At 38.6% G+C, this 24988-nt stretch overlaps 1 protein-coding gene across 1 annotated transcript; it reads left to right on the top strand.

The window, feature by feature from the left end:
- The first annotated feature begins 735 nt into the window (after window positions 1–735).
- On the top strand, window positions 736–24320 carry COPB1 (COPI coat complex subunit beta 1). The gene is given in 23 exon segments (XM_005153261.3): window positions 736–874; window positions 3926–4077; window positions 4751–4980; window positions 6309–6478; window positions 7144–7258; window positions 7867–7959; window positions 8491–8628; window positions 10133–10252; window positions 10696–10749; window positions 10751–10804; window positions 10899–11045; window positions 11503–11648; window positions 12656–12752; window positions 13276–13436; window positions 15620–15740; window positions 16120–16347; window positions 16522–16701; window positions 17771–17915; window positions 19498–19617; window positions 20062–20207; window positions 21366–21455; window positions 22184–22339; window positions 23968–24320. Coding segments are annotated over 22 exon segments (2862 nt in total). The 5' UTR covers window positions 736–874; window positions 3926–3986; the 3' UTR covers window positions 24028–24320.
- The last annotated feature ends 668 nt before the right edge of the window (window positions 24321–24988 follow it).

Below are 24988 nucleotides of genomic sequence, written 5' to 3'. Positions count from 1 at the left end.
CAGCTGCCAGGGAAGCTCAATGAGTTGGTGCTTCCAAAGAGCAAAATGGGTGTGAGGCAGTTTTTAAGCAGAAGGAGTTCAGTTGTGTGTTGGGGTTTTCAGTTTCCATGTTGGTTCATCCTGGTTTATTCTCTCACAGACACATTGAAAAGGGTAAACAAGTTTTTGGGGTGGACGTGCACAGGAACCTGATCCCCTGCTCAATGTACTGTATAAAAACCCAAACTAAAACAAAAAACCCAAATGAAAACATGAAACCCAAAAGCCTAACAGTCACACCTTGTATTTATTAATAAAGCACAGTGCTGTTTTAAACAGGCTGTGGATTTGGTTTTAAGCATTACATATCTTATTATTACTTTTCCCTTTTATATTTTTCTGTTACTTTTCTATTTGTTTTTTCTATTATTTTACTATTTATTTTTCCCCATTAATGAAAATAGCCAAATTATCCGTTTTCTCCCCATTTAATCCCCCCATTTATCTGTATTCATTTGTCCCTACCTCTGTGTGTGCATTACTCCTATCCCCCACGTGCCTTTCCCTCCCCGCGCGAGGGAAAACCGCGCCCTGCCGCGCCACTGACGTAACCGTGACGTAAGAGGCGGGAAGCCCCGCCCCCCGTCTTCGTGGCGCTCCGGAGTCCACCTCGCCCGTACGGCACCGCGAAAGGGGCGGGGCAGGCCCCGCCCCTTTCGCGGTGCCGTACGGGCCAAAGGCGTGTCCTACTGGGGCCGCCGTACTATCTATGTGGCCTCGAAAGAAGCGGCTCCACGTCAGCCATTGCCGGAGCTGGAGCGCCGCGGGCAGAGCTCCGCACCGGGCTCGACGCTGCTGGGCCGGACCGCTCCGTGCAGCGCCGCCACATCTCCCGGTAGGGAACCTGGAGAGCAGCGGGGCTGTGGGGTGCATGGTGGGGAGTGAGCCATGGCTGTGTCGTCGCCCCATAGGGCCCGCAGGCCCGAGGCCTCACTGCACCGGCGGCATCTTCCTGGTGGTTCCCTGAGGGGAGCTCCCGGCGCCATGAACAGGGGACGTGGGACTGTGGTGTGGTAGGCCCCTGAATTTCTTTAGGGGAGCGGCAATAAACCGGCAGCATCAAATGTTTTAACTCGTAGCTAAAAACGCTAGGCGTTTTGAGCAGAAAATATTCGCCCGGAAAACTAAGAGAAATCTCTCCAAGGTGGCTATAAATTTATTTGGGATTTTTTAATAACCGTTTTATTGTAATAAACGTTAATATATTGCAGGTGGTGCATGAGTGAAACGCTTCTTTTTCAGGCGGTTGCTTTGTAAGGTATCCCCATTCATAAGGCTCCCCTAGGTGTAGCAGGCGAGGCTTTTTGTCCTCCGGTGTTGTACAAACTGAGTAACTTTCAATTTCTTTCTACGAATAACTGGGAAGTTTTGTTGCTGGAGAAGCAGCATGCACTTCTGTGTCTGGGGACTCTCTGTAGGAGTAAACCGTGGTTTTAGGGCTGGCACCGTGCAAGGAGGAAGGCTCGGTGGTGGTGCTTCCTAGCTCAGCATTTGTGGGGAGTTTTCCATGTTTTCAGGCTTCAGAGACGTTTTCGGCTGTGATTTGGAGAGGATTTCTGCAGCTGATATCTGTATATGAATAAAACTACCTGGTCTGCTTTTTGCAATGGTTTGCATTATGTCCTGTCTGAGACATCATTAGAGATGAAGGTGCTAGCTGCAGGGCTTTGGGGCAGGAGCTGTGGGTAACAGTATGGAAAAAGCACACAAAAAGCTGCTTCTGAGGAAAGAAAACACTCATATCTCTAAAAATGAGCAGGAATCCTTTCTCTGGATACTGGTAAGCAACAGCTTGAAGGATCTAGTCCTTGAAAATACAGAATCCATAACAGAAAAGAGGTGTTGTGTTTAGGTTATGGGTTGTTCTGGGCCTTTTTAATTGTATTACAAGCACTTTTGGGGGTACTTGTTGTGGTGATATTTTAGTTGTGTTGTTTTCTTGTGTAGAAAGAGGCTGTGGTCCAAATTAGCACAACTTGCCTGCTCTCAGCAGGTAAAGGCTGTTGTTCAGCCTGAGGTTCTCTAGGTACCCATATGATGAGAAAAGAGACTTTAGACGCAATACCAGGTTCTGTAGGGCCTCGAGTGTTCATTCAAATGCTGCAATTCTGTCTCACTTTCCTTCCTCAGAGCTGTCTGTGGGGCAGTGCTTTTAACCAGGCTGGGAATGGGTTTCTGTTGGTCTGTTGGATTTTGTTTTCCTTATTGCTTCAAAAAGACAAAAAGGTAGGGAGCGGAGAGTTTACAGTGTTTGTATCTCAAAAGTTGTCTACACAGGTTAAAGAAGTGTTTTGAGGTGGAAGCTGGTGTCCCCAGGCAATGATTTCTTGAACCGGTATGTTACTGAATGCTTTATATCAGGGAGGTACGACCCTGCTCAAGACCATGGAACTTAGTAGACAAATGATGCGCAGTGAAAGCATAGCCTTCAGTTGGAGAGTTGAGTTCAGTGTTCTGACCTTTATATAAGTCACAACCTTTGATGGGGATCATTTTGTTTGGTTCTGTTGGCTCTGTTGTTAGTCATATTAATTATATAAACCATGCATGCTTTTACACAAGATAAAGACAAGAGATAATGGCCTCAAGCTGAGCCAAGGAAGGTTTAGACTGGATATTAGGAGAAATTTCTTCACCAAGAGGGTAATCGGGCATTGGACCAGGTTGCCCAGGGAAGTTGTGGAATTGCTGTCCTTGGAAGTATTCAAAACCAGTGTAGCCAAGGCCCTCAGTGGTGGCCTTGGCAGTCCTGGGAATTAAGGTTGGACTTGATGATCTTAAAGGTCTTTTCCAACCTCATTGATGCTGTGATCCTATGAATAATTGGCTGAAGTCTAGTATCATAATTTAAAGTAAGAAGACATCTTCCTTGTTTTAATGATTTGTTAAACTCATTCTAAGAGTCCCAGAAAATTAACAGTAATAAAGTAACTTTTTTGTAAATTTTTTGACACTTTCTGTAGAAAACGCATATTTACACATTTAATAAAGTGTCAGTTTTCTGGACTGTTCTTGGCAGTATGGTATCATAATTTGAATTGAGCAAACTCAAACTTGAGCATTTGTTTTTACAAAAGAAATAGAATACAAAGATTGATTTAATCCTAGATATGTTATATATGGAAGAAATAAAGATGACAATGAGGGTTGAGTGTAATTGCCAATTCTGTTACCTGAACTGTCAGCCACACAGCAGCTTTGATAGCTTTGTGACCTGTCATACTTTGTCACCATAAAAATGTTTACTGTTCTCAGTAGTGCCTAGTGGAGCAGTTGGACAGTAGAGTTGAGCTGATCCTTGTCTGATCCTTGGCACGTAGAAGTGCAGTGTTGCTTCCCTCTCCACCGTGTTGACTTTCCTCCCATCCTTGGTTTCTGCTCTGTTGGATCTTGTGCTCATCTTCAAAGCTTCCTTTATAAACTGATTCAATTTTTTGAACAAGTAAAGTATTCCTTTTTTGGGGGGTAAGGAGGCTGGGATTGTGTTTTTCTTTGTTTTTTTAGATGATTTTGCAGCTTTTGCCAGTTCTCCTGGAGGGGCACAGCCTACAGGGAAGGTAGTGGGAATATATAGCCAGAAAGAGGAGAGAGTAGATAAGGGAAAAGCTTCTGCATCTGTTCAGCTGCAGTCAGCTACATGTGTTATTTCTGACTGTGCTGTAAGTACTGAAAAGTTTTCTTTCATTACCTTTTTCTGTTAGGAAATGTCACACTCTCCATTGTTTGGTATTAACAAGATTTTTGTGTAACAGAAAATGGAGAAGGCTTTTGAATGTGGCTTCTTGAGAAACCCAGCAGTTCCTTCAAATCATTAAGTGGGCTGCAAGAACATTTTTGTTTGTTAATAAAATCTGTTAACTTTGGGATGGCTTTGCTTCTTTTTTAGATTGTTTGATATTTGTGTCAAAATAAGTCTTCCATTGAGAAAACTTCTGTGACCAAGAACCATGACTGCTGCAGAGAACGTGTGTTACACATTAATCAATGTTCCCATGGATTCAGAACCACCTTCTGAAATCAGCTTAAAGAATGACCTAGGCAAGTAATGGACAAAAATTTGAAGGATACTCCTTTGTACCTGAATTATTCTCTCATTGTGCCTTTTCTAAAACATTGTTTACATTTTTAAAATTCAAACAAGTCAGTTTCATGTTTATTTTGTTCTGTTTGCCCTTTTTTAATGTATAAATTCCTCTGTTTTGGTTTTCAGAAACTTCATGTTATTTATCTGATGTGCTTTAGTTTTGTGGTTTGTTTTTCCCTCAGTTGGTGCAGACATTTGAAACCTTTTTCTGTCTTTCTGTTTGAGATAATACCTGTTTGGGCTAAGGCAGATTTAAGTAATATAATGATAAGCAGCAAGCTGACTTACCACTTGTTCAATGCACAGCTGTATTTTGCAGGCAGAAATGTCAGTGTTAGTATTTAGTATATATATGACATCAGAGGTCATTGTAGTGTGCTGGTATAAAAGGCTGTTTAAATTTAAGCATTGAAACAGCCATGAAATCTGTTGAAAATCCCACTATGTGAATCCTGGAATGGACTCCATGCTCATTCTTTAAATATCTCTTGCTTCCTCCTTATAATTTTAATAGAGGGTGTGAAAACTCCCCTTCAGAGGGCCTTTGTCTTTCCTGACACTGAAGATCAGTACTGCTGTCAAACTGTGACATGTTAGCTTTCCTGATTTAGTTTCTTTCTCCTCCAGAAAAAGGAGATGTCAAGTTGAAGACGGAGGCCTTGAAGAAAGTAATCATTATGATTCTGAATGGTGAAAAACTCCCTGGGCTTCTGATGACCATCATACGTTTTGTACTGCCTCTGCAAGATCATACTATCAAAAAACTGCTGCTTGTTTTTTGGGAGATAGTGCCAAAGACCACTCCAGATGGCAGGCTTTTGCAAGAAATGATCCTCGTGTGTGATGCTTACAGGAAGGTACCCGATTGTTTTATTTCATTGCTTATGTTCCTATATTGGATCTTTATAGAAACTATATAATTTTGTGCTATTTAAGAAATAGAAAATGGTTTATGCTCAGCATTTTCTTCCTAATTGTTATGTCTTAGTGGATAATTGTAGATAACCAGCACACCTACTATCAAGGTTTTTTCATGTGTTCTCTTACTATTACAAAAACAAAACAAAAATTATAACAAAACTTTGGTGCTCTTCATTTCCAAGTCAGTGAACCTCAAAGATGAGGGGTAACCTAATTTCCATCTTGTCATGATTTAAGCCCAGCCGGTAACTCAGAACCGTGCAGCTGCTCGCTCAGTACCTGCCTGCCCTTCCTCCCCCTCTCTCCCAGAGAGATGGGGAGCAGAATTGAAAGAATGTAACTCCCATGGGTTGAGATAAGAACAGCCCAGTAACTAAGGTATAACACAAAACCACTGCTGCTACCACCAATAGTAGTAATGATAAGGGAAATAACAAGGGAAGAGAATACAGCCGCTTGCCACCTGCTGATGAATACCCAGCCAAACCCAAGCAGTGATCTAGCCCTTCTGGGTAACTGCCCCTAGTTTATGTAGTGGGTATGACGTGCTGTGCTATGGAATACCTCTTTGCTTAGTTTGGGTTAGGTGTCCTATCTTACTTCCTCCCAGCTTCCCCTCCTCCCTGGCAGAGCATGAGACCCAGAAAGTCCTTAGTCAGAATAAACATTACTGAGCAGCAGCTAAAAACATCGGTGTTATCAGCGCTGTTCCCAGGCTGAAAGTCAAAAACAGAGCACTGCACCAGCTACTAAAAAGGAGAAAAATGACTGCTACTGCTGAACCCAGGACACATCTTCATAGTATCCTGGGACAAGCTATGTGTCATAAGAGGACACTTTTTAGAATAAGTTCATAGTGATATGTTTGGAACACTCCTTCACAAAGATAAGGCCCTTCAACTTCTTTGGAAATGGGTCAGAAGCAGATGAACTAATATATACTAGAGGTTAGTATCCAGTGTGCAGAAATGCCTGTGAGGTGAGCTTTCACAGCTGTAGTAATCACGGGAAAACACATAGAGTGCAGGAAGAATTCCACAGTCTTGTAAGTTTGCTACAAGAAAATACACGGTTTTACATATTTTGGGGCAGCAGTGGTATAAGAAGGTATTTCATGAGAAGACAGATGGTAAGGTGTTGTGAATGTCGGTAACTTGTACTATGGGAAGGCTGAGTGTGGGGAAGCCTAGCAAGTGCATTCATCTGAGCTTAACAATTTGACTGAACACTCTGGCATTTCAAGTATGTTTCTTGTTGATTTTAGGATCTTCAGCACCCAAATGAATTTATCCGAGGCTCTACTCTTCGTTTCCTTTGTAAGCTGAAAGAAGCAGAACTGTTGGAGCCTTTGATGCCTGCCATTCGTGCATGTCTAGAACACCGCCACAGCTACGTGCGCAGAAATGCAGTTCTTGCTATTTACACAATTTATAGGTAAATGCCAGAAACTATGTGAAGTCCTGGATGCAGAAGACCAAGTCTAGCTTTAATGACCTGGATAGTTGTTGAGATCTCGTAAATGTTTATCAGTCACTGGTGTGGTGTTTGGTGGTTTTGGTTTTTTTTGGTTTGGTGGTTTGGTTTGGGTTTGTTTTCTTTTTCTCCTTTATCCAATGGGCTTGTTTGGAAAAGCATCCTTGCTTTCTCAAGTATGACTGAGGTCCTTATATTGCAGGTTAATTTGTATGGAAAAATGCCTTTCTTAATGATATAAACATTATTCATAGGATCAACTGACCACAATCATTAATATAGAGGAATCCTTGCAAGAATATGCATATATAAATCTGCTTGAAGTGAGATATTCTTCATGTGCTGCAGTTACATACTAAACATTATTGCAGTTGTTACCTGAGCAGTGTGACTGAATGTTACTATTAAATGGAAGTCATTGCTGGGGTAATGTCTTAGCTGTCACGATAACAAACAATGTTTGTAAAGCTGCTTGAGTCTGTTTAGTTTCACATAGCTACACAAAAGCTATGTATCACAGTTTCAGACTTCCTGACTTTTTGTAAATCCTTGTCATTAGGATATGCCTTTAAGCCATGAGTTCTGCTCTCTGACAGTTAATCTTTTAATTTTGATTTATTTTTAAGAAATTTTGAACATCTTATACCAGATGCTCCTGAATTGATTCATGATTTCTTGGTGAATGAAAAAGATGCAAGCTGCAAAAGAAACGCATTTATGATGCTAATTCATGCAGATCAGGTAGGTACACATCCTCAAACTCTTTTGGTTTAAATACTTCAGAATGTGCTCCATAATCAGACGGTATTTTGTTGGTAGTATAAACTATTTATATTCATAAAAAAACCCACTATGGTGCTGTCAACCTATTTGTGGAATATTTGGTAACTGAAAAAGTTAAAGTAGGTCTTTGTGCTGTCTTAATTTTAAAGGAGAATTACTGTATCGGGCAAACACACGTGTTGGTGCTGACAACTGCAATTAGCTTTGCCAAGTGAGCTGAACCAGACTGAAAAATGATCCATTACCTACTGTTTTATGGCTTTTGTAGTCACATGAGAAAGAAACACCAATTCCTTTTTAGTGTTCTGGGTTATTTGCTCTACAAGCAATTGCCCTGTGTGCCCAATTACTGTTAGTTTTGTCTTTCTTTTTGCCATCTATAGACAGAGTGGATTAATTTGCTCTTCAGGTTTACAATGTTTTCTTAAATTGCTTTAAATATCAAGTTGAAGGGGTGAGTATATTTTGGTTTGTATTTTGTTATTTTCTAAAATGGTTTGATTTAAAACATAGCTCTGGGAGGAAACTCAGAATAGTTTAGAATAATTTGTTTTTTATTTGTATAGGATCGAGCCTTGGATTATTTGAGTACCTGTATTGACCAAGTCCAGACATTTGGTGACATACTGCAATTGGTTATTGTTGAACTAATTTATAAGGTAAAATGGAAATGTTGTGGAAAGTGTAAAATAAATATACCTGTTAAATTCTTAGACTGCTTTTAAAAAGAGATAGAACATTGCTGGAAAAGACATTAGGGCTAGATATAGTCCATGCTGGGTCTTTGTTGCCATTGTTTAGTAGAACTAAGTAAGTTTTGTCTCTTGAAACAACAGACTGCTCAAGTGTGCACAGTATAGAGCAATATGTCTCACCTGATTTGCTCTCATGTTGGCTGTATATTATCAGACTCTTCTTGGACATGAGCAGGGCAGCTGTTACAGAAACTAGTGCAGGCTATGCCCTTCCTTTTGGTCTAAGATTTTTAAGACTTTGTAGCATTGCCCAGAACTGTCAATAATAGCTTCTTAATAGCTTTTGTAATTAAATTTTTACAACTTCCTATCCCCAGAAAAGGTTGTCACCTTTTGCTTAGTTTTCACCCTGTTGTAAGATAACGGAGCAGTTAAGCTGTACAGTTGCTATTTTCTTTTTTCCTTATGTGCCACCTATGTCTTGTTCTCATGTAGGTCTGTCATGCGAATCCATCAGAGAGAGCTCGGTTTATTCGCTGCATCTACAACTTGCTGCAGTCATCGAGTCCTGCAGTGAAGTATGAAGCTGCAGGTACTCTTGTTACACTCTCCAGTGCACCAACAGCAATCAAGGTAAAAAAATAATGTTTTCAGATCTTTCAGTAGCTTTCAGTGCACTGGAATGAATATGTTGTATGTTGATACTTTGAAAGAGTGAATGCTCTAGTAATATGTGTGTTGAACACTTCACATGTGAATTGCTATGGAACTGTTGAACAAGTCCAGAGGAGGGCCGCGAGGATGATCAGGGGACTGGAGCACTTTCCATATCAAGACAGGCTGAGGAAGTTGGGGCTGTTCAGCCTGGAGAAGAGAAGGCTGCATGGAGCCCTCATAGCAGCCTTCCAGTATCTGAAGGGGGCCTACAGGGATGCTGGTGAGGGACTATTCATTAGGGACTGTAGTGGTAGGACAAGGGGTAACAGGTTCAAACTTAAACAGCAGAGGTTTAGATTGGATCTAAGGAAGAAATTCTTTACTGTTAGGGTGGTGAGGCACTGGAATGGGTTGCCCAGGGAGGTTGTGAATGCTCCATCCCTGGCAGTGTTCAAGACCAGGTTGGATGAAGCCTTGGGTGATATGGTTTAGTGTGAGGTGTCCCTGCCGATGGCAGGGGGGTTGGAACTTAGATGATCTTAAGGTCCTTTCCAACCCTAACTATTCTAGGATTCTATCTTAAAATGTCTCTTAAAATTGGTCACAAAAGAAGACAGACTGTATTTTGCAGACTTGCAGCTAGCCTCACTTTGGTAAGGGACAAGCTTGAATACTGTGCAAACTGTTGTACAGTGGCGTACACCTGCAGACAGGTGCTACTAACCTGTAGCCTTCTTGGCATACTTAGCAAGGCAGACTGAAGGTGAAGATTTGCTGAGATCGAATGGCTTTCCTTACTCATAAACTTTATTCTTTCCAGAGCAGGGTGGAAGCACAAAGCAATGAAGATTTGTATTACTGACTGACCTTGCTTTCTTAGATTTATGTTGGTACAGCTAATTATTTGAGATCAAGCAGAAATTTTGAACTTGTATGAAAATTTCAACAATAAAACATGAAGGTCTAAAAATTAGAGCTTTTTTTTTTTTCCTAGACTAAAAGATAATAATTTGAAAGGATGAGAAGAATTATTAATTCCAACATTCTCACTTCTGCATGGTCATTTTTATTGAGCAGGAATATTGTGTAGAAGCTGTCATTACACCAATGTCTAGATAGGCTAATACTGGCAACTATTTTATATTAATTTTCATTCCCTGCTCTGTACTTAAGAACTGACCCAAAGCATGCCAGGAAATTTATCTCTGTATTACTTTCTTTGAATTTGACACCAAATGTGTGTATTGTAAGCTGGTGCCCTTGTGAGCCTTCCTGAGTAATTTTTGTAATGTGGTGATGGAATCAGTGTTTGCAGTGGACCAGGAAGTTTTGAAGTCTGTTCTCAAGTTCATTTCTGTGCCAACTCTTCAAGTAGTTGCTTTAATAGCAGTGTAGAAGGTGTCTTTTTCCTGAATTTCTCTTGGAAACTTGCTGGTTTTTCCTTTTGGTACCTTAAAAAATGTTTCCATTTTAATTTTAGGCAGCTGCTCAATGCTACATAGATTTGATTATTAAAGAAAGTGATAATAATGTGAAACTAATCGTTTTGGATCGGTTGATTGAATTAAAGGAACATCCCTCACATGAACGAGTGTTACAGGTATGTGAGCTGTCTGATTTCCTCTAAGATTATTAAATGCTTTTCTTTCCTAAATGAAAATTCTGGGTGTTGTGATGTATGGAAAAATGTACTTCTAAAGTTTATATCTTCTGCTAATATGGTTTTGGTAAAAACATATTGGATGGATTTTTATGTTTATGATTTGATGCTTTTATTGTCTCTGTAACAATTAACAATGGCAAATACTGTCTTGATTGTGAGCCTTAATGGTGTAGCTTGCATGGGAAGACTTGTATGTAGCTGTAGAATGTGTTAAATGAATGCTGTGAAGTGCCTAATGCCTAGGATACCTTGCTTGTTTATCAGAAGGTAATATATTATGTATCCAGAAAGGCTTTGAAAATCAGAGGACTGAAAATTAGAATTGTATGAAGGAAGTGATTTAAAGTAATGGAGTAGAGACAATTTTGTTACTGTTTCAGGACCTAGTTATGGACATCCTCAGAGTGTTGAGTACCCCAGATCTAGAGGTGCGCAAAAAAAACCCTTCAACTGGCTCTGGACCTTGTCTCTTCAAGAAATGTGGAGGAGGTAAAATATGTGTTACTTCTGTTTCATTATACTGGGTTTTTAGTCTTTGGAAAAATACGGGACTGTCTTCAATTTTACTTGATCTTTTCTGCAGCTTGTGATTGTTCTGAAGAAGGAAGTGATTAAAACTAATAATGTGACAGAGCATGAAGATACAGACAAGTATAGGCAGCTGCTTGTTCGTACACTCCATTCCTGTAGCGTTCGGTTTCCAGATATGGCTGCAAATGTTATTCCAGTGGTATGCAAATGTTTAATTACATTGTCATTAAATTGATCTAGCTATACCCAGAACCTTGAAGAATAACTGAAACTGAGGTGTTTCTAATAGTGGCCTCACACAAAGCAATACTAATTTTAATAATTGTATTTTAATTCATTTTAATAATAATTTTAATAAAGAAATACAGGACTTTTAATGCTGTAGTGCTGTCTTCTGAGACTTAATTTTGAAATATTTTTCAAGAACATGAGCTGAAGAGTACCTTTACTTAAAATTGTGATAATTCATATTAGAAAAAAACAATTTGGGGATTATGATAATTGGAAGTTGTTTGGAATGTACTTAAGGATGTTTGGCTTCAGCTTTGTTTAATGGAAAATATGAAGTTTTATTTTTCTGGATCTAGAAGGAAAATACTCTGGTATAAACTTAGCTGTGCTGTTGTTTGTGCTCACATTCACTCTTTTTGTGCTAGCTGATGGAGTTCCTTAGTGATAACAATGAAGCAGCAGCTGCTGATGTCTTGGAGTTTGTGCGCGAAGCAATCCAGCGATTTGATAACCTCAGACCTCTTATTGTTGAGAAGATGCTTGAAGTGTTTCATGCTATTAAATCTGTCAAGTGAGTCCAAAATATGTATCAAACAGACATCAGAGCACCCTGTAGCTCATTTACATTGAGTATATGTTGTCATTAAATATGTACCAAAATCCTTGCAACCCACATACAAAGAAGAATAACTGAAGCTGAGATATTTTTGGGGGTTGATGTTTTCTAGGTATGGATTCCTTCTTGCCTACTTATACAACAGATATATGGGGTGTTTATTGCAATGAATGCAAAAAATAATCTATTTTTTTAATTTTATGATGCAATTGATAATTATATTTCCACTTGCTAAAAGGTAGTAGAGTTGATGAAAGCCAACTTTCAAGTGGTGTATTTGTTAAAAGAGTTACTAAGGGATTAGTGCGGCAGGAAATTGCACTTGTAGGCAAGTGGAAGTACTTCCTGTACATCTGTTAGAAAATTTAATGTAGACTGGGCTTTGGAATCTGCAGAACTTTTTTGGTACTTTTCAGGACTCTAAAAGTTGGTTTTCTGATGGATCTGTAAAGGTGAAGTCGTATGAGAACTTCTCTGTATCAAGACAGCACTCTGCCATCTTTCCAATACACAGGAAATTCGGAATCCTATCTCCATTGTCATTTAATTAAGTGAGGGGAAAAAAATTGGAGCTTTGCTAATTTTCCCCCTAATCTTCACTCATTTCTTGGTTTTTATTTTCTCCTGTATGAAGGAAAAAATAGTTTGTCTTAGTCACCTGGAAAAGTTAGATCTGACTTGATTCACATACCTTGACTGATTCTGCATTCAGTAGTTACTAAGATTAACACAGATGAGAAAAAATTTGTAGGAGAGAATTTGTCACTTGATGCACTTGTTCATTACTACTCAGTTTACTAAGGCTGAAAGGATGATTGGTTTTGATCAAATTTACTTTCTATCAGTCATGTCCTTTTGAACTTGTCAGGACTGGCCTTTACCACCTGACCAGAAACCACTTCCGTTGATGGTAGTTTGAGTATATCATGAAAGCATGACTTATATTACTGTTCTTGTCTTAGGATTTATCGGGGAGCTCTGTGGATCCTTGGAGAGTATTGCAGCACAAAGGAGGATATACAAAGTGTAATGACAGAAGTTCGCAGATCACTTGGAGAGGTGTGTTTACTTTATGCTTGGTGGTTTTTCTTAATGTTATGCAGTGTGTATTCTAAGAAAAATATATTTTTAAAACCTCAGGATGTGACAGGGTTTTGACTGCTTTTGATACATAATGGAGTGTGCACAAGAAATCTAATTTAAAAACTAGTTAAGGTTTTGCATTTATTATTATTTTTAAGTAGCATACCTGTAGCTAGCGTCTACTGAGAGAAGAGAAGCTCCTTGTTTCAGAAAATTCTTGCAGCTTTAAATACAACTCAATTGTATGCACTGACAAAGGAATAGTGCTTTAAGTCTGCGTCTGAGATCTAAGATGGGAGCTTTATTACAAGGGTAGGAGCCTTCTGTGTATATTTCAACATCTGCCTTTCTCTTCAAATTCTCTCAAGACTATTGAACTGTAACTGGCCTTTTATCTATAAAAACCTTACCAATGCAGATACATTTTATTAAAACCATCTTTAGAGCAAAAATACTTCTTTAATTTTAGTTCTAACAGTTGTTTCGTGTTCATTTCTAGATCCCAATTGTAGAATCTGAAATCAAGAAAGAAACTGGTGAGCTAAAACCTGAAGAAGAGGTGTCTGTGGGTCCAGCCCAAAAACTGGTGACAGAGATGGGCACTTACGCAACACAGAGTGCTCTCAGTAGTTCCCGACCTGCCAAAAAGGAAGAAGACAGGTATTGTATTTAAGACTTCATAGTTTATAGTTTATGTACCAAGTCCATCATAATTTTAATCAAACACAAAGATATTGCTTTTAGATTAAAACTTTTTTTCCTTAGTATCACCTTACACAATTTCATACTTGATGTAGTTTATTGGTACCTAGGGTTCCTGTGTTTCCTTAATTACTGCAAGTGAGCTTTTTCATCTTGGGTAGTCATTATGATCTCAGAGCTAGAATGAAATTGTTATACGTTACACTTTTCACTTCACCCCTATTTTGTGTGGAAGTGACTGTGTGACTTGTGAATATCTCTGTATCTGGAAAATCCTTCTTGGGGGGTGAGAAAGACTTCCTGAGACTGTTCAAATTTGTTTATACAGTATGGATGTTAAGGTAGGAAAATGAATTGGATTTGGAGAAGGCTGCTGTTCTTAATTAATCTTAATTTGCCTCAGTCTTCACTGGCAAATGCTCTGACCACACCACCCAAGTCTTGGAAGGCAGACACAGGGACTGTGAGAATGAAGACCTTGGGCCCACTGTAGCAGAGGGTCTGGTTTGAGACCATCTGAAGAGCCTGAATGTGCACAAGTCCATGCGGCCTGAGGAAATCAATTCACAGGTCCTGAAGGAGCTGGCAAATGAAGTTGCAAAGCCACTGGCCATCATATTTGAAAAATCCTGGCCGTCAGGTGAAGTTCCTGACAACTGGGAAAAGGGAAATATAACCCCTGTTTTCAAGAAGGGGAAAATGGATGACCCAGGGAATTACAGACCAGTCAGTCTCACCTCTGTGCCTGGTGAAATCTTGGAGCAGATTCTCCTGGAAGGCATGCTAGGGCACATGAAAAAGAGAAAGGTGCTTGGTGACAGCCAGCATGGCTTCACTAGGGGGCAATCCTGCCTGACCAGTCTGGTGGCCTTTTATGATGGGGCTGCAGAAGTGATGGACAGGAGTAGAGCAGCTGATGTGATCTACCTGGACTTGCGCAGAGCGTTTGACACTATCCCACACGACACTGATGTCTCTAAATTGGAGAGACATCAATTTGATGGATGGACCACTCAGTGGATAAAGAACTGGCTGGATGGCTGCACGCAAAGAGTTGTAGTTAATGGCTCAGTGTCTGCCTGGAGAACAGTAATGAGTGGTGTCCCTCAGGAATCGGTGTTGGAACCGGTCTTGTTCAGCATCCTTGTCAGTGACATGGACAGTGGGATTGAGTGTGCCCTCAGCAAGTTTGCTGATGACACCAAGCTGTGTGATTCAGTTGATATGCTGGAGGGAAGGAATGCCATCCAGAAGGACCTTGACATGCTTGTGAGGTGGGCTGATGCCAACCTTATGAAGTTTAACCATGTCAAGGGCAAGGTCCTACACCTGGATTGGAGCAATCCCAGGCACAGCTACAGGTTGGGCAGAGAAGAGATTCAGAGCAGCCCTGTGGAGAAGGACTTGGGGGTGTTGATCGATGAGAAAATGAACATGAGCCGGCTGCAGTGCTTGCTTGCAGCCCAGAAAGCAACCGTATCCTGGGCCGCATCAAAAGGAGCATGACCAGCAGGTCAAAGGAGGTGATCCTGCCCCTCTACTCTGCTCTCATGAGACCTCACTTGTCGTATCGTGTGTAGTTCTGGTGTTGTCAACATAAAAAGGACATGGAACTGTTGGAATAAGTCCTGAGGAGGGTTATGAGGGTGATCAGGGGACTGGAGCACCTTTCATAGGAAGACAGGGTGAGAAAGTTGGGGCTGTTCAGCCTGGAGAAGAGAAGGCTGCGTGGAGACCTCATAGCAGCCTTCCAGTATCTGAAGAGGGGCTATAGGGATGCTGGGCATGAACTCTTCATTAGGGACTGTAGTGACAGGACAAAGGGTAGCAGGTTCAAACTTAAACAGAAGAAGTTTAGATTGGATATAAGGAGGAAGTTCTTTACTGTAAGGGTGGTTAGGCAGTGGAATGGATTGCCCAAGGAAGTTGTGAATGCTCCATCCCTGGCAGTGTTCAAGGCCAGGTTGGACAGAGCCTTAGGTGGCATGGGTTTAGTGTGAGGTTTCCCTGCCCATCGCAGGGGGGTTGGAACTAGATGATCTTAAGGTCCTTTCCAACCCTAACTATTCTGTGATTCTAAAATAAGTAGGGTGGAGACTATTATCCAGAGCTATTTTTATGGTTATTATTTGTCTTTGCAGACCTCCATTGCGAGGATTCCTGCTGGATGGTGATTTCTTTGTTGCGGCTTCCCTTGCTACAACTTTAACTAAGATTGCTTTACGATATGTATCCTTAGTTCAGGAAAAGAAGAAACAAAATGTAAGTCATCTGTTCTGTGTTTTCACTTTAGTTGCAGACTATCTGGTTGTTGCCTCTTGTCTTTTAAACAGGTGCAAAATGTGTTAAGTCTGAAGTGTCAGTTACATGATTGGAAAATGATGAAAATTTGGGTTACGAACCGGGCCTATTGCTTTCTAGCCACTCTGTTTAGAGAGTCTACTATTTAGAGAGTCTATGAATCATGCTGCTTGGTTTCTAGATAGCAGTTAGTAAAAAAAAAAACCAGCATAATTTGATAATATATTTAATGATTTGATTAATTGTGCACCTTTCTGTAAATAAGAAATAAACATTTCTGTAAAGCTATACAAAGTGCAATAATGTTCTTCCATTCTCTTCCTTTTTTCCTCCTTCTCAGTCCTTTATTGCTGAAGCCATGCTGCTGATGGCCACTATTCTCCATTTGGGAAAGTCTTCTCTTCCCAAGAAGCCAATTACAGATGATGATGTAGATCGTATTTCCTTGTGTCTGAAAGTTTTATCAGAATGTTCTCCTCTCATGAATGATATTTTCAACAAAGAATGCAGGCAGTCCCTCTCTCATATGCTGTCAGCCAAGCTAGAGGAGGAGAAACTTTCTCAGAAGGTGAGCTGCTCTAAGTGTGTAACCAGAAACACTTTTTATATTTGTATTTCTTTTTTTATGGATGTTAATATCTAAGCTGGTCCCAGAAATGTCACCATTTGATATTCTTTGACTGTGTTTCTGTGCTGAGGGATGGAATTCATACTGAACTCTTGGGTATCTCTCTTCCTGCAGAAAGAATCTGAGAAGAGGAATGTGACGGTTCAGCCAGATGATCCCATTTCCTTCATGCAGCTTACTGCTAAAAATGAAATGAGTTCAAAAGAAGACCAGTTTCAGCTTAGCCTTCTTGCAGCAATGGGAAACACACAGAGGAAAGAGGCTGCTGATCCTCTTGCATCCAAACTTAATAAGGTGATGTGGAAGTCAGTGTTTTCATTATGTACACTTGTGCTGCTTATGCATAGGATCAGCTTTGGGAATCACAGGCTGGAACTGATGAACTGGGCTATGCTGGTTGATGGGAAAGGTATTCCCTGGTTAGGATCAGGAAAAAGAGGAAACCCCTTCTGCTTAATGTTCTTACCCTCTTTCTGTGAGAGAGGAAGAATAAAGAGGAGACTTGAAGAGTGCTGAGCTCATGGGATATGGAGGCAAAATTAAGATTATTTGCTGAAGAGTCCAGTAAAGTTCACAGGGAAGTGAGCAGGGATGTCACAAGTGATTAACCTCTGCCTTTCTTTGCTTGCCATGTCCTACTATGCCTACTCCATCCTTGTCTCAATCCTTGTACCTTTTTTTGCTGCTGGTTACCAGGACCTGCAGAGAAGGTCCAAAGAAAATAAGTTTTTTGATTCATTCATTGAAATTTAACTCATAAGACTTTAAACTTCAGACGTTATTTTCAAGTCTGGATTAATTCTTTTTACTGTTTAAAGTTACCTGTTAATTTTAAGTCATCAATTCTTTATGCTGATGATCTTTTTAAGAATAAATGGCATTACAGTCCATGTTTTAGGAACTCACATGTGTTCAGTTCAGAATACCATGTCATCTGGAAAGGCTTTGTAATTGTGGTATGTACACAAGAGGACATATGAAGGAAGGATGCAGATAAGATTTATTTGTCTGAATAATATGGACAGTCACTGTATAAATTGGCGAGATGTTTATTTTGGAAGACTTATGCATGAACTTTGGATTTCCTAAATATCACAACTTTAGATACTATTTTCTAGACATAACTTGTGATTGTATTCAGTGGGTTTTTTTCCAATTTTCCTTATTTTTTTTCTTTTTTTCTTACTAGTAAATTAGTCTGAAATTAAAAGCTCTTTGCACACCTGCTTGATTTGGAGGCTCACAGTAAAAAGTAGTGGATTTGATTGCACTTCATTTTTCTTTTTTGTTATTGTTTGACACGATTCCATGTTTTGAACTGGTTTAAGTGAAGAAAAGTACCATAAACTCATTTCTCTCGCAGGTTACTCAGCTGACAGGTTTCTCAGATCCTGTCTATGCAGAGGCATATGTCCACGTCAATCAATATGACATTGTGCTGGATGTGCTTGTGGTCAACCAGACCAGTGACACTCTGCAGAACTGCACACTAGAACTAGCCACACTAGGTAAGGAGTGCTGGTGGAAACAAAAGCAGCTGTTGAGCAGCAGTGAGCTGCTGGGTGTTGGCACCCAGTTGGAAGGAGTGTCTGAAATATATAATAATAAGTTTTTTAATGCCAGTTAGTATCCATTTTGAAAGGATGGTTTTGAAGGCCTTCAATAGATTTTTCTTCCAGGAAGACTTGTTTTCCATTGGCACTGACAATACTGTCTCATGATATAAACCCTAATCCATTTGGTGTTTTTTTGTTTTGGCTTTTTTCTTTCTTTTTTGGGTTGGTTGGTTGGTTTTTTGTGTGTTTTTGTGGGGTTTTTTGGGTTTTTTTTTTGTTTGTTTTTTGTTTTCCACTGGAAAAGTAGCATTCCACTTCCCCTTTTTGCTGAAATATGGGCAGGTTGGGGTTTATTTTGGTGGTTTTTGTTTGTTTGTTTTTATTTTTTTAATATACTTATTCTCTGTTCTGCTGTTAGCATTGAGCAAGAGGACAAAATCCAAACTGGTGTGGAGCAAATGTCAGGCAAGAGAAAGCCATCTGCCCAAAGGTTTTTCTTGCACTCAGCCTGAAGTACTTAAATACTGCATTTACACAGCTGAAACCATTCCATGTACCAACAGCTTCATTAACTTCTTTTTGAGGAGGGACTGGAGCAGATAATTTAAGAACAGTAATGAGTTTTATATTAGCTGGCCTCTGTCTTGCAATCAAGAGTTGAAATATGTTTGCTACATGCTAGGAGAATGCATGTTAAATGCTTTTAGTTGACGTAAATATGACTGGAGTGATGTAAACTTCCTCCTAATCTTCTGTAAATTGTTTGATCAGACTAATAATGGAGATAAATAAACATTAATATATTAATAGGTTGAAGTTTTCTATTTATCAGCTCAGTGAAGTCGAATTCTGTATTTCGCAGTTGGTGTCTTCAGAGATACTGCAAAAACCAACTGGAAATCACTTCTGTGTATAGAGCTGATGCTGTTCATGCTGTGTTCTAAAATTGCACAGCTTGATATAGAGCTAAGGAGTCTTTCACAATTGCTTGCTCAAGGATTAAGGAAAATAAATCTCTTGCTGTTTCCTGAGAGCAATTATATTCCAAACTGAGGTGATACTTGACCTGTTTATAAATAGCGTAGTGCATGTAATACTGGACATTGAACTTTGGATTTGAGACGCTTGACTACAGGACTAGTAATTATGATGATGTCAGTGATTAAAACACAAGGTAGATTTAACCATTTCCTGATTGTTAGAAAGGTAATACTAGACTCAATCTGAAGCCCATGTAAGTCAGTAATTGCATTTTTTTTCAGTGGGGATTGGGTGAATGCGCTTGTATATTAACTGATGTTTTTAATGTAAATTATTTTTGTCTTGCAGGTAGCAAACTGTAGCAACTAATCAACCAAAAAAAATCCAAATTAACTGATGCCTTTATGGTGGTGTTTAGTGCAACTCTGTAGACACTAGAACTTAATGTCAAGAAAATAAAACAATGTTGTTCCGAAAGCTGAACTCATTGTAAATTGTTAATTCTTTAGCAGTTAATGTTCCTTGATCCCCATCTCCCAATTTCTTTTCACAGGTGACTTGAAACTTGTGGAAAAACCATCTCCTCTGACACTTGCTCCACATGATTTTGCAAACATTAAAGCTAATGTCAAAGTGGCTTCAACAGAAAATGGAATAATTTTTGGTAATGTTGGTAAGTAAACAGCTCATTTTGCAAAATTAACATTAACGTGTAGCATTTTGTAACTGAGCCAAAAATAATTAACACCCTTCATACTGGGAGAGGAAACTAAATGGTCTACAATGAAAGAATATTTTATGCTTCTTTTATAAAAAAGAAAATTATGTTGCTTCTACATAAATATAATAGAACATACTGCCTTTAGAATGATTGTCAGAATGATACTGGAGCCCTAGTCTCTGAACTGGAAATACGCTAGGCAGCCTTGCCTGAAAGACCAATGCGCTTAACTCAAAGTTCTGTAGCAACTGAGTGAAGCACTTGAAGAAGACATAGGTCAGCAATGAGGTTGAGCAAGTGTTGACTGTTCTTAACTGGCAGGTGGTAAGCAAGCTCTCTTATTAAATGTAAATTCACTTTTTTAAGCATTAAAGTGTTTTGTGTTTTATATTGCAGTGTATGATGTGTCTGGAGCAGCCAGTGACAGAAACTGCGTGGTTCTCAGTGATATTCACATTGACATCATGGATTACATCCAGCCTGCTTCTTGTACGGATGCAGAGTTCAGACAGATGTGGGCTGAATTTGAGTGGGAAAACAAAGTTAGTTTTCAAAACATGTTTTTTATGTTGTTTGGGTTTATTGTTGATGTTCATTGTTAGTTCTGTTTCTTGTTCTATGTCAGCTCATTTTATCAACATTATCTCTTGGGATACAAACCTCTTCCAACATCCTCACTGGATCTTGGCCTGAAGTAACTTATTCTCTTACTGCTATTTTATCTGTTTCACAACCCTTATGGTGCAATAACTAGTTTTTTGGGTTTCTTTTGCAAAATAAGTATGCGCCTGTACCTCCTTTATGGAAGGTGTCCAAATTGTCTAGTGATTACTGTGTATTTTGGCTCAAATGTGAGATAGCAATATGTATAAGTTTGTGCTGAGACTGCAGAATTACTTATACTGCTTAGCCTCTCTGGTTCTGAATTACATTTTGTTTTTTCTTTCATTACTTTACAATACAGCCATAGCACACTTAAATAGGGGTGGTCAAACTGTAAGGGAAATAACTTTGTACAACAGAGCAACATAATTTAAGACTAGAGTAGAAACATTAAAACAGAATGGGAGATACTTTATACAAACTGTAGCCTAGTTTGCTACAAGTATTTAAGTGTATTCATTTGAGACTAGATTTAAAACTAAAAAAAGAGGAAACTCACAAACAATACATTTTAATTCATGTTATGTAAAGCCTTAGCAATTTGTAAACTACTCCTAACAGATGTTGTAAAAAGCAATTAAAACAAGACCACAAAATTGAATATGAGAAAGCTAAGGCAGACCAGAGACCTTTGTTGCTAGAAGAGGAAGATTAAAGTAATTTCTGTCACTGGTTTAAAGCAAGCTTTTGGACTAGATCACCCATTGCCAAAACAAGAAAAAGTGGTTAACTGTATTCCGACAAGAAGTCCAGTTTTTGCTGTAGGGAGACTACATGTTCATCAGAGTATCATTCACCTAATACGTCTTGGAAACCATGGGAATAACATGAAATTCTCATTCTTTAACAAGTGTATGGCAGGGTGTGAAGACTTTGTATGATGCCATCACATAACGGGAAGTGCAGCTAGCTTACTGATTATGGCATTCCTCAAGGAGAAATGTAGTGGTAGTCTTCTTTACAGAACCCTGAAGATATGGTTTCAGAAATACCTGAGCTGCTGATTTAAGCAATTGCCATTTTTTATCTTCTTGAAGGTTACAGTGAATACAAATATCATTGATCTAAATGAATACTTACAGCACATACTGAAGTCAACCAATATGAAATGCCTGACTCCAGAGAAGGTGAGCTATTTCCTTGGAGACTTTTAAGCACCTGTTTTAGTTTGTGTGCTTTATTGTTGTTTAGCATTTGTTACAAATATTCTTAAGAGATGCTTGCTTACAATGTAAAGTAGTACATATACTCAGATTTTTTAAATGAGTGGTCTGAAATGAGTGAAAAGAAATTAATATCGTCAAAAGTCTGTGTCAGTCAGCAGCTATCTCTTGCCCAGTTAGAAAATGCCTAATTTAATTCATAGTATTTTAAGCTGTAGTATGGATTTGATGGGACATCCGTTTTTATAAAGGTTTTTCCAATAGCTCCAAGTTCTTTCCTTCCTCTGTCAAAATTTACATTTCTTTTGCCAGTTTAGCCTTTTTGTTGTAAAGCAAAAAATACATACAATAGCTATTTGCTATTAAGATAGAATCTGTATTATATCTACTAGTTAATATATGTAAAGTAGCCAAAATAAGTGTAGAGCTATTAGTACTATTTAGCTGCTTTATCATTTTGCTCTTTGTTAAATCAGACCATAAAATTCCATCCTACTTTTATGTGATGAATGGATTATGTCTCTTCCCATATTAATTTCATAGAAAGGCCACCACTGTTTCCCATCGCATGATTCTTAACATTTCACAATATATTGCATGTGAAGTTTAAACATTGTATACCAATATCTGCCTAGCTAACCTAGGATGAAAAGATTTTGGCCTTTTAAAGAGTTCAAATCTACTTTCCATAGGCACTTTCTGGTTATTGTGGTTTCATGGCGGCCAACCTTTATGCACGTTCCATATTTGGGGAAGATGCACTTGCAAATGTCAGCATTGAAAAGCCAATTCATCTTGGACCAGAGGCACCTGTCACTGGTCACATACGAATCCGTGCAAAGAGTCAGGTAATATGGTTTATATTTACAGCACTGTTTTGCATTGTCATTTTCAAGAAATTGTACTAAGCACTCAAATTCTGGGTAGACTGTCTGAATGGTTTGGGTTGAAAGGGACCTTAAACGTCATTTAGTTCCAACTTCCCTGCAGTAGGCAAGGACACCTTCCACTAGACCAGGTTGCTCCAAAGCCTCATCCATCCTGGCCTTGAATGCTGCCAGGGATAGGGCAGGCACAGCTTCTCTGGGCAACCAGTTCCGGTCTCTCACCCGTGAAGACTTCCTAATATCTAATCTAAATCTGACTCCTCTTAATTTAAAGCCATTACCCTTTTTATATCACTACATGCTCATGTAGAAAGTCCCTCTCCAGATTTCTTACAAGTTCCTTTTAGGTACTGGAATGGTGTATGTTAGTTTCTAGTACTAGGTAAATGGGAAAATTTTCAGGGAAGGTGAATATAGGAACTTTAGCCTTTGTTTTAAAACTATCTGACATGGGTTTTGTGAGGAAAGAATGTCTTTCTAATAGCTATAATCATACCCTAAACACATGTAATAGGTTTGGGTTGTGGTTTTTGTTTGGGGTTTTTTTCATCTCCCGGTGCATAATCATAAAATAGGCCTTGGGGTAAAGATTTCCTTATTTTATCTGTAGTGCTACAAGTGGGATGTTAGGTTTTATTGGCATTTAAATAAAGACCAAGTGCTCCCCAGGATTCCGTGATCCATTTCCTATGAAGTTACACCTTTCAGTTTCACACAAGGAAATGGTATGCATGTTATTCCTGCTTATTGGTAATTTTTAAAACAACAAACCCAAAGTTTTTCAGTAGGATTATTTTCTGTAGATACATCTATGAGTTTGCTTTGGACTTCAGAACTATTTCCTTCCAACTAAAAAAAATACATATATATATATATATATATATATATATATATATGTATTACAAGATTTATTTAATAAAAAAACCCCAGTGTATCAATATCTGTGAGTATTTACATTCAAAGAAATCACTTAGTTCATGTGATGTTAATGTATAAAGATTTTGGAATTGTTTAAATTAATGTTTCCAGTATGTTTACACTGTCACTTTTATATAAGACTGCATTCAGTTACATATGCCAGCATAGTTTCATCTTGAAATCATTCCGCTTTTGATTACATGGATTTATTAATGTAGTTTCTTTTGACATTTCTTCAGTTTCTATGCATTGTTAATATAGTTGTGTGATTAAATTACTTTCTATAGCTGTAGTGTATCGGCACTGAGGCTTTCAACAGCAGAATTCCAGTAACTGGGCCAACAGTTGTGATTTCTGTAGTGGCAGCATAGTTTCATTTGGGAGGTCAAAAGACTTATTTTTTCTGTTGTTCTTCTACCTTTGGTATGGATAACGAATTTAGCAGTTGCTATCTCATTTAAGCTTCATTGTTTCAACATTATGTGTAGATCTAGTCTTTATCTAGTGCTAAGAAAGTATATACTAAATATAGACAATTAAATTAACAGAAATAGTTTAACTTCTATGCCACTAACTTTCTTTATTAAATTTCTGTATATGGATCTTCCATTTTAATATAGATAAAGTTGCTATGAGCTGTGTCATGAATGTCTTCTTTCTTTTTCTTACAGGGAATGGCCCTGAGTCTTGGAGATAAGATCAACCTGTCTCAGAAGAAAACAAGTTTATAAATTTTACCTTATGTCTTTTTGGGTCTTTTACAATTTAACCTTAGGTATGTGGCTTTTGGGATCCAGAACATCTTATATTCTTCAGTGTTCTGCAACTGTAGAAGCCAAGCTTTTGAGCTTAAAGCATTCCAGCAGATAATTTATAGTTCTCCATGATTGATACTGAGCAGAATTTTTAATCTCAAGGTTTTTTTTTCTTTGTCCTGGAAGTCATGTGTTCTTTGTCTCTAATATATACTGATGCTTACAGTACAATAAACAAATTATGCCAGTACTGGTTTATCTGTAAATGATATAATATCTTTTATTATTTGATCACTGTTGAATATCTGGCCAGGGATCTTTTGTTACTCTAAGAACATGGGAGTGTGTAATAGCTTAAGTGTTTACAATAGTGACTAGGTCTGAATTTGTATGAACATGTGATTACGACTCTTAAAATACCCTATACCTGGGAGAATATATATTTTGACAACTAAATTAAAAGCTGTATCTTCTAGATGGTTTGTTTAGTAATGTTATCACTTGGTTCAGACAAGCTTGTAATATCAGAAGAGATTGTGAAAATTCAGCTCTTCCCAGCAAGTAGTAGAACCTTAAGCCTTGTTTCTGAAATGTTTTCCTGACAGTGTTATCATGAGTAACGTAACATTGCTGGTGGTGTTATCATCTTCAGTCAGTATAGAAAAGACAGCCAAGGGCAATATTAAGTATTAGTATCATAAGCAGTATTTTCAGTGAATGCAGCTGTTAGCCACATGTAAACTCAGGAAGGAAGGATTTGGACTGGTTATGATTTTCCAGTGAATTGAATCAGGTGGAGGAATTCAGGAAAAGGAGGAATTGTGAGCGAAGGTCAGGTGAGAATGTGGAAGTGAATTTACTCCGTTCGGTTATTAAATGTTATTCAAATTAGCAGTAAATTAAAACATACAACCATTAGATTGAAAATACTTTTAGC

The sequence above is a fragment of the Melopsittacus undulatus genome, chromosome 4 (genome assembly GCF_012275295.1).
Source record: "Melopsittacus undulatus isolate bMelUnd1 chromosome 4, bMelUnd1.mat.Z, whole genome shotgun sequence".
Taxonomy (NCBI): domain Eukaryota; kingdom Metazoa; phylum Chordata; class Aves; order Psittaciformes; family Psittaculidae; genus Melopsittacus; species Melopsittacus undulatus.
This window is presented reverse-complemented; position numbering and strand designations above follow the sequence as displayed.